Consider the following 9,877-nt stretch of genomic DNA (forward strand, 5'->3'; position numbering starts at 1 on the left):
GCACTCAGAACTAAGTCTGGCACCAAGGAAGAGCTTTATAAATAAGTGTCAGCCACATTTTCATTATCATCATCATCTTAATTATCATTTTCATTGTCAGAACAAGGAGAGGGTGTGAGCAGAGATCAAATCCTGTGCTACTTCAAGTCTGGCATTGTAAGTGCGGGTATCATTAACCTAAGGAAACCTACATGGCACCTTTGTGCAAATTAGAAAAAGACATTCCCTCCTCAAGACACTTCCCACCCATTTTCGGGAAGACTATCATAAAACGCACAGACATCCATGATGCCTCTTCTGGGAAAGGTGCCTCCTCGGGTTGTGCAGTACACAACCTTCACACTGTACAACGGTCCAGGTCTCCCTCTGATGGAAGAGACCACGGGGCTTGGAAACAGGTGAGTTCTTGTATAATAGAGAGAGGGTTAAAAGGAAACTTGAGTGGGTCCAGGAAACGCCTGGATGTGTGTGTCAAATGCTGGTAGGGGTATTAGAGTGTATGTCCCGAGGAGAAGGTTCAGAGCTATTCTCAGATGTTTAAAGGAATCACAAGTCCCCCCAAATTTAAGGAGACTCATTCCACCGTTAGGAGATGAGATGCCGTAGGTGTATGGAGTCTGAGGTGATGCAGGAAATGGAGGCAGGCTCTAGATGCAGCTTGGGATTCAGGAGAGCCAGTTCTCAGGTAGAGGTCACAACTAGGGCCCTTTAAGAAGCAGGAACTCAGAAACCTAGACGGGGAACTTTTTGACAGTGAACGGGGACGGCTAAGAGCAGAGAGTTACTGAGACAGTTCCTATTTCTTAGGTCCAGCTGTCCGGAAACATGAAGAACGCCTCAAGTGCACCCTCTCTTTCCCCACAAGGAGTCTGCAGGCTGCACTTCATTCACATTCGGCTAAGACATAGTCCCCTGCGGCTCCTCCTGTAAAGACAAGATCCAGGAAAGAGGCATCACAGGCCTACGATCCTCTTGCCTCCTCCCCTCCCCGGCCATGCATGTCAACTCTTGTCACCCCCTTCCCAAGGAACTCCTGGATTTCAGGCACCATTATCTCTCATCTGGAATTGCTGAATAGCTTCCTAACTGGTCTCCTTGTCTCCCATCTCACCTCCTAACAACTCACTCTCCATATCGAGGAGACTGGGTTCCTCCTTGCTTATTTAAGTCCCTGCATTGATCGCCGCCCCTCCAGTGCTCATAACATAACATCCCAAAGGCCCCGAGGGCTCTACAGGAGTTGGCTTCTGTCTGCCCCTCTTTCCCCTGCACCACCAATGTTCAGGGAGTAGAAATGCAGACTGAAAAGTACGTAAAGTCAAGGGTCAAACTGATAATAATTTCTCACCTCCCAGCATGCCTCACACTCTCCCACTTGCACAGTTGCTACATCTGCATTGACTTCCCCTAGACCTCAACCTCACCTAAAGAAATCCTACTTCTTCAAGATCCAGAAGCCTTTCTTGATCCCCAGATGAACGTGGTCATCCCTTCCTTTGACACCCCAGAGCATGTGCTTCATATCTGCCTTAGGATCTTTGGGGGTCTTTAACTGCATTTGCCTGTCATGGATTTCATTCCTTACTAGACCTGGGTTCTGAGATAGCAAAGGTGACTTAACCTCAAAGCACCCGCACTACTTAAAACAGCACCTTGCAAAATAACAGGCATTCAAAAGATGTCTGTTGAATTAGGAGCTTTCATTCTGAGGGAAATCATTAATTCCTGCTCCCAGGGAGATGCCAGGGCTCCCAGAGAAAGACAGATGAGAAGGCATCTCGTGGATGCCAGCTCCCCTTTGCCCTCCCCCTGCCGCACTTCCTGCAGGAGGGTTAGTGTGTCCTGAGGTCAGAGATGCTAAGAGGCTTCCTCCTTCTTCCTACTCACTGGAAGCCTGCCTTCTCCTCAAGATTCTGAACAAAATTCCAATAAGGAAGAGGATGATACAGACAGCAATTCCACTGATGACTCCAGTGACCAGGGTGCCAGACAGCGAGGGCTCTAAAATAGCAAAAGCAAGTGAAAGCCCATGATCACTGCCCCATCCCAGAGCCAACCCTCCCCTCACTGCCCTGTTGACCACTCCCATCCCACCCACACCAGGTTTTCTCAGCCCCTGGCTCTCATCCATACCCCAGGTGGCAGTGAGGGGCTGATCTAGGCCTGGGTGCTGCACCTGGCAGCTGTATCTCTGCTCTTCCCCAGGGAGCACAGCCAAAGCCACCCAGCCCTGGTAGGTTCCATCCCCGTTGGGCAGCACGTCCTCAGGCTCAACGTCCTTGGCATCCAGTGGCTGCCTGTCCTTCAACCACCTCATGGTGATGTCCTGGGGGTAGAAGTTCAGAGCTTGACACCGTAGAGTGGTCACTGCAGAGGCCACGTGATGAGTCACTTTCACCAAAGGAAGCGCTGAACAGGAAGGAGGGAGGATCTGGAGGGGGGATTCCTACCCATGCCAGGAAGACCAGAACTTTCACTTCACTTTCTCTATGGGTTGGAGGAAAGAGTTTCCCTGTGCAGACAGAGCAAGTTGTAGGAGAGACACACCATTTTGTGCCCCAACACATGTTCCAAGATTGGGTTCTGATGTGGTGTCACATGGAGAATAGTCACAGTCATATCAGCCTGTTCTCCGGTCCCACATGTAAATATGCATACTTGTTGCCCATGTCTTATGTTCTTTGTTAAGATATTAAGTTGAATCAGATGAAATTGCCCCTATGAGGCTCAAAAGTGATTGAATACGTGCTACTGGTAATTTCACCTGGTTCAACCCAATAATTATTCTTGTAAAAAGGGGCCTTGTAAGATAGGGAGCCTACGTGACTACTACCATGTTCTGTGAACGTAACCTTTACCCTCCAAGATTCTGCTACTCTGACTGGTTGCTCCTTGGTATTCATTTCTTGCCTTGGTATTCGTGTGATAATTGGCATCTCTGAATTCCTAAGAGTTATAAATATACATAGCGTTCTTGGTTAAATCAAGAGAAAAATCACAGTTACTTCCTCTATAGCTACGTGCGTGGAAAAAAAATGAAAACCATGACTCATGGCTGGATGATACATCTCAGCTGTAAGGCGGAGACCTCAGAGCTGGAGACCTCAGGGTGGAAAACTCAGACCTCGTTACCTTCGCAGAGAGTTACACAACCTCGACCATCTCTGAAAACCCAGCCGGGGATCCCATGCCCTGCATCCCCCTCCCGTCCATCCATCAAGAGAGGGGCAGAGGGTGCTCCCGCCATACCTTGCCGGTCCAGGGCCCCTCTCCCCAGCTCCAGCAAGCGCTGCAGCTGCTCAGGGCAGCCCCTCTCGAGGTAGGCTCTGTTCTGCTTGGCCCGAATCTTGTTCACTTCCCACTCCAGCTTGGTGGTCCGAGCCCTGGGCTCTGCTGCCCTCCAATCCAGCGTCTCAGGACGGAATTCAAGATGGTCCTGCCCATCGTACCCATACTTCCAGAACCCTCTGGTGCTGTTGTCCTCATGCACTTCACAGCCCAGGATCACCTGCAGGGTGTGGGACTCTGGCAGCACTCCCAGCTTCGTTACTGAAACCAAAGGAGCAGGCCCCTGTTTTCGCCATTACGGGGACCCAGTGACCTCAGGAATCAAACTCCTGCCCTCTTCCCTGTCCCCCGATCTCAAATAGCCAGTCGTCTCCCTCAAGATGCATCCCTGAGGCGGGGACGCACTCCGCCCACCTCGGGAAGGCGAAGCGTGCTCGCCACATACCCTTGCTCTGGTTGTGGTTGTCCATGATGGTCCAGAAATCCACGGTGAACATGTGATCCCAGCCTTTCAGGCTCTGGCTCAGCTGCAGCCACAGCTGGCTGGTGGCCCTGCCCCAGAGCCACGGGGCACGAGGCTCGGCACGGCGACTCTCGTGATCGTAGGACACGAACAGCTGGTCGTCCACGTAGCCCAAGGCCTCAAACAGGGGCAGCCCAAGGTCTGGCTCGGAGGCACCCATGAAGAGGAAGCGCAGGGAGTGTGACCCTGGGCAGAGGGCGACAGGCCTTCTCTGTGAGCTGCCTGGGGAACTGGGAGGCAGGCCTTCTGAATCAACTGGCACCAGCTGTGTCTGGTCCCACCCCGTGAAAGTGACATGCGGTGCCTGCCTTCCCTCCGCATGCCCCTCCCGTCTGCTCTCCCCTTGCGCCCGTCTGCCACGTGTGCCTGCCACCCCATTGCAGGCCCCGGCCTCTGCCCCAGCAGTCACAGTTATAGCAGCCTCCCTTGGATCCAACAGACTCTAGAAAATGCCAAGGTGTGTCTAGCTAGGGCAGTTGAGCTCGAGAGCTAGTGCTCAGAGCCAATTAGATCCAAGTCCAGAGGAGTTATTGTTTTTTTCACTACTTCCATCTCTAAATGCTTTACAGTGTACAGACAGACTTCGTTTTACTGCACTCTGCAGCTAATGTGTTTTTTACAAATTGAAGGTTTGTGGCAACCCCGTGTCAAGCAAGTCTATCAGCACCACTTTTCCAACAGCCTTTGCTCACTTTATGTCTCTGCGTCACATTTTGGTAATTCTCGCAAGATCTCCAGCTTTTTCATTATTATTATATTTGTTATGGTGATCTGTGATCAGTGATCTTTGATGTTACCATTATAAAAAGATTTTGCCTCTCTGAAGGCTCACATGATGGTTAACGTTTCTCAGCGATAAAGTACTTTTAAATTAAGGTATGTATGTTTTTTTTTAAGGCAATGCTCTTGCACGCTTAATAGAATACAGTGTAGTAAACATAATTTGAATATGTACTGGGAAGCCAAAAACTTCATGTGAGTAGCTTTACTGTGACATTCCCTTTATTGTGGTGGTCTGAAACCGAACCCACAATACCTCTGAGGTCTGCCTGTAAATGTTTGCTGTCAAATGCTGGAAGATGTGCTGATAAACAGCTCAGGGCAGCTTTTCAGCAGCAAAACTGTTCCCAATCAAATGCAAATAGAGAAAAACTCCAGTAAGCCCAAGAGGACAGACTTCTGGGCAATGAGAGCTTCCTTACACCTCCCCTCAATTCTAGAATGAGGGAGTTCAGGGATGTATCCACAATGCCTAGAACAGTGTCTGGCATGTAGTACGTGCTTAATACACACCTGTTGGGTGACTAAATGCTGACTTCTAGATTTTTGTCTCTGGCCGTGAACTCTAGACTCTTACACTCCAACTGCCTACATGATACCACCAGTTGGATGACTCACTGGAATCTCAAACTTGAACAAGTCCAAAACCAGGCTCCTGGTTTCCCCCAAACTGCTCTTTCTTCCGCCTTCACCATCTCAGAAATGGCCTCACCTATGCCCCTGTTGCTCAGGCCGATAAAATAAAAATAAAATAAAATAATAGCAGAGGCACCTTCGACTTTGTCTGTCACGTGATCCTTCATAGATCCCTCAGCAACTTCCTTCAAAATAGATCCAGAATACAACCGTTTCTCGCCACCACTCCTGCTCCCACCGGCCCAGTCCATCAACTCCCGCCTGTCTGCTTGCGCTGTTTTGATCGTTGCCCCCTTCACTATGCGTTCCACAGAGCAGCTGGAGCAATCTTTTCAACAGCTGTGCTTGATCACATCACTGCTGGGCTGGAATCCACACTGTAGCCTGTGAGGCCCCAGGAGACTCGCCCGCGGCTCCTCTGCTGAGCCCATTGCCTGTTCTAGGCCTCCGGCCCCTGCGCTCCTGCTGCAGCGGCGCCCTTGCTCTTTCTTCAACCAGGACATTTCGTCTCTTAAGGGACCTTTGGCAGTGTCTGGGCACATTTTCTGTTGTCACAACTGGGGAGTGTACTAACATCCAGTGAGTAAAGGACAGGGATGCTGCTAAACATCCTACAATGCACACGACGGTCCCCACAACAAAAAAAGTCAGTAGTGCTGAGGTTGCGAATCCTTGCCATGTCTCCCCAGCCTGTCCGGGAAGCGCTCCTCCCAGGCAGCATCACCTCTACTTCCTTCGGGTATCTGTTCAAACCCAGCCAGGGAGAGTGGCCTGCCCTGATCTCTGTGCTTCACATGCCTTCAGGGCACCCATTACCTGATGCTCTCTATCCTTTTGTGTATTGTCATCCCCGTCTACTTGAATACAAAGCACCAGAGGACTAGGCTCCCTGCTCTCTCCTGGGTCTAGAACAGCGTAACACATGGGTGGTGTTCCTTCAATACTTGTGAACAGTGAAGACTTGTGTCCAACAAATGTTATGATTCAACCTCTAACGCAGTGTGACTTTTAAGAATCGCAGCTATGAAGTGGAGACACGGGCTCTGCCTCAAAAGCCCTGAGTAACATTGAACAAAGTCACCACCTGTGAGCAAGTCTTATCTCATTCTCGTCATCTATAAAGTGTGGATACACATACTAGCTACCCTCCAAGTGTGGTTCTGAGGCTACATGACAAAGTATGAAGCGTCCAGAGCTGTACCAGACAACAGTAAGATCGAACACTGTCAGCTAAGATTAGAACCAGTGGCACTTCATTTAGTGTCAGAAAACCAGATCGCCTGAATTCTTTGTAACCTGGGGAAAGGATTTAACCTGAGGTCGTTAACCACGAGTAAAATCAACATACGAATAGCTCCTACCTCCCAAATGCATAGTAGAGCCAAACAGGATCACAGATCTGAAGGCGATTTAAAACTGGGGTCATTACTTACATGTTAATTACCATCCTTTTGGCATCCTTTAGTAAAGGCCGGTTAATTATACAATACTATTAACACTGCAAATCAACAACTCCGGGCTGAAAAGGAGAACTGTGCGATTCAGTTCAAAAGTTCAAAAACAGCAGATATGTTATTTTTCCAGGCAAAAGAACAATCACCAAGAGTCAGTCAGTCCCTAGGCCGACCTCTGTCAAGAACCTCCCACCCACAGCGCCAGTGGTTCTGAAATGGAAACCCAGATGGGTCCGCCGTGCGTTCGCTCGTCCCAATGTCTCCCAACCCTTAGAGCGCCCGGGAAAGGAAACACCGAGGGGGCGCTCCGGCCGAGGTCGCCCTTGGTGAAAAGAACTTCCTGTTTGGGGATGATCGGGGGTAAAACGACACAACCACCAGTAGAAACAAGAATACCGAGATCCGAGTCCAAGGACCCCTAATCCTTGGCCTCGATGAGAAAAGGTTTATACCTAGAAACGTCACGCTCGGAGGAGGGAGTGGGTGGTTCTTCCATAGCAGCAGGGACAGCTAGCGGGCCGGGGGTGGGCGTGGAGGTCTTGGGGCGAGAGGCCCCGTAACCCCATCTGCACCCCAGTGACCCACGTCCCCTCCGGGGAAAGTTGGGGGAGGGGACCGTGCACAGGGCTGAGCAGTCGTTCCGAGCTTAGCGAACTCCCAATCGCTAAGAAAAGCTAGTTTCGATTTTTCCTCCCCCCACCCCCCGCTCCCCTCTCTGGCCTGCAGCCCCCGGACTCACGCGGCGGTCGCCCCTGCGTGGCCACCGTCCGCAGGAGAATCAGGAGGAGAAGCGCCGGCCGGGCTCGCGGGCCCATTTCGCCGGCTCCGACCGTCCGTCCTGGCGCTTTTCAGCCGCTTGGGTAGGGCGGGGAAACGGGGGTGGTCCAAGAAGTCACCCTGGAGCCATTGCCGAGGCTCCGGGGATCCCAGATGAAACTTCCTGGCCAGTGGGATCCTTTTCCGGGGCCACTGGCGAAAAGAAATGGGTCTCCTGCACTTGAACTCGCCTGCAATCCAGAGTACCTGCTTGGGAAACACTCGGTGATCCAGCTGTCCTTCTGGTTTTTAAACCCAGGGAGGATGTTGCTGACTGAGGAAAGTATATTTAACGATTTTCTGATCTAAATATTTAAATATTGAATAAGTTGAAATTTTAATTATACATTTTGAAAATTTTTAAGTTCAACTTTCCAATCCTGATGTTTTTGCATAAAAATTTTATTTTATTCTTTGATCACAATTAGTTAAATCATAAGATTAACAGATTTGATCCTATCTACCGAAACATCTTTCACAATTTATGTAGTTAAATTATATTTCACAAACTACTGCACATTGGAATCACCCGGAGAATCGTTAAACCTATTGATGCCCTGCTATAGCCCCCAGACATTCTGATTTAATTGCTGTATGGTGCCACCAAAGCAACGGGATTTTAAATACCCCTCTTCCCCCCAACACACACAACAAGGTTTGAGAACTACTCTCTGAGAAATTTCAAAAGGATATTAGTGTCTGGTTTTCCTGAAACCTTTAAGTGCCTAATAAATATAATAAGTGATACCTTTTAAAGCATGTATGCAAATTTTGGCCATCTCAGAAAAAAATCAGAGTTGGAAATTAAGGCCTCTTAACTATGTGGGGATATGAAATCGGGTGGGGAAAATGTTGACTATTGCTGATGAGCACATGGGGGTTGATTGTACAATTACTTTTTTTTTTTCTTGGTAACAGCTTTATGGAGATATAATTCACGTACATACAATTCACCCATTTAAAGTATAAAATTCCACGGCTTTAGTATATTCATAAAGGTGAGCAACCATACCACAATCAATTTTAGAACATTTGTCATCCCCTCCACAATGAAACATTTTAGTACCGTTTAGTCATCATTTCCAAATTCCACCATCCTCCCTCCCTCTCCCCTTACTCAGTCACTAAGCTGCTGCTAAAAAACATAATTCAGCAAAGTCAATTTTAAAGATTGAATTGGTTTTACTGAATGATTCATGAGTCAGGCAGCATACCATCTAGCAAGCAGACGTGAGCTCCAAGGAGCTACAAAAAGGGAAAGATTTAACGGTACTATGGCCTTACTCCAGTTTCTCTGAACCTCAGTTTGCTCATCTGTGAAATGAGGAAAATAATTTCTGATCACCAAATGATATTCTATGTGAATGACCTCTTGCAGCTGTTAACAGATATGGACACCCCTAGAAGGTAGTAATTACAGACTGGCAGGTTAGGAATAAACTGTATGTTGTACGTTTTTGTTTAGAGTGCCATCAGAACTAACGAGATACCATGGTATAAATGTCTCTTTCATTTGGGAAGAGTTTGGGACCATTGCGATGACTATTTTTGTCAATTGTTATCTTTCAGCTCTTCCAAAAGCCTTAGAAATTTTAAGGGAGAAAACGTCCTCGATATTTAATACCTTCTAATGAAAACTGTCGTATATGTATTTTTCATTACCGATGAGAACAACAAAGTCTACTCTTACTCACTTTAGTATAATCAGAGTTTTTGTAAACTACCCTATTGTATCTCATTTCTGATGAGTATATATGTGTGCTTTAAAGGCACATGAATTATAATCAATCTTCAAGGGAAAGTTATACTGCAAAGCCACCAAAACTCTCCGTCTCAACTTTCTCATTTGTAAAGAGGTGATAATAACAGCTACTTCATAAAATGATTTTTAGAATTAAGTGAAAAAGAATAAAAATGGATAAATGAAGCCTTCAACAAGTGCCTGGCAAATAAACAAGGCTAAACCATGTTTGTTATTAGTACATATTCTAATATCATACTAATATTATCAATGACATTTTTTATCTGAGGATGCTGCTCCCTACCAGGTGATAGGTCAAGGTCAATATCCTCTTACAGATTGCCTGTATTGTGGTTATCTCACTATCATAATAATAATAATTTAAAAAGATAAAACATATGCAGTCTCTTTAGGTCTTTGGGGTTCTTATGCCTAATTTGCTACTCACATTTAAGACACAGTTGAAGTGGCTTCTGCACAAGACTGTTTCTACCCCCATGATTTGGTAAAATTGGCCATATCCTCCTTTAGTCTCTACTCCACATTGTACTGCCAGATGTAAAACATTTCTGTCCATTCTCTTTCCATGCCTTTTCCCCTTACTGTAAACTGTATGCACTTCGAGGGTAGTTATCTGTG

The 9,877-nt window shown here is 47.5% G+C and overlaps 1 protein-coding gene across 10 annotated transcripts; it reads right to left on the reverse strand.

Moving 5' to 3' along the window:
* Window positions 1-57: 57 nt before the first annotated feature.
* On the reverse strand, window positions 58-7,612 carry HFE (homeostatic iron regulator). Of its 10 annotated transcripts, none has more exons than XM_065886444.1 (6): window positions 7,421-7,612; window positions 3,734-3,997; window positions 3,250-3,549; window positions 2,134-2,409; window positions 1,888-2,001; window positions 58-924 (listed from the first exon to the last, which is right to left on the reverse strand). In XM_065886444.1, the coding sequence occupies exons 1-6, from the start codon at window positions 7,494-7,496 to the stop codon at window positions 884-886; spliced, it is 1,071 nt and encodes a 356-aa protein (XP_065742516.1). In that variant the 5' UTR covers window positions 7,497-7,612; the 3' UTR covers window positions 58-883. The 10 variants fall into 10 exon arrangements, with proteins under 10 accessions (XP_065742516.1, XP_065742519.1, XP_065742518.1 ...); XM_065886447.1 differs by having other exon boundaries at window positions 884-924; window positions 3,250-3,525; window positions 3,734-3,928; window positions 7,421-7,496; XM_065886446.1 differs by having other exon boundaries at window positions 884-924; window positions 2,134-2,367; window positions 3,250-3,525; window positions 7,421-7,496.
* Between the last annotated feature and the right edge of the window lie 2,265 nt (window positions 7,613-9,877).

This window comes from Phocoena phocoena, chromosome 10 (genome assembly GCF_963924675.1).
Source record: "Phocoena phocoena chromosome 10, mPhoPho1.1, whole genome shotgun sequence".
Classification (NCBI taxonomy): domain Eukaryota; kingdom Metazoa; phylum Chordata; class Mammalia; order Artiodactyla; family Phocoenidae; genus Phocoena; species Phocoena phocoena.

Bases quoted from the DNA above. Each gene is read 5' to 3' on its own strand.
- HFE (XM_065886444.1), bottom strand. From the start codon at position 7,496: ATGGGCCCGCGAGCCCGGCCGGCGCTTCTCCTCCTGATTCTCCTGCGG. The intron at 3,998-7,420 runs GTGAGTCCGGGG...CCCTCTGCCCAG, and splicing joins CACGCAGGGGCGACCGCCGC to GGTCACACTCCCTGCGCTTC. The intron at 3,550-3,733 runs GTATGTGGCGAG...CTTTGGTTTCAG, and splicing joins CAACCACAACCAGAGCAAGG to TAACGAAGCTGGGAGTGCTG.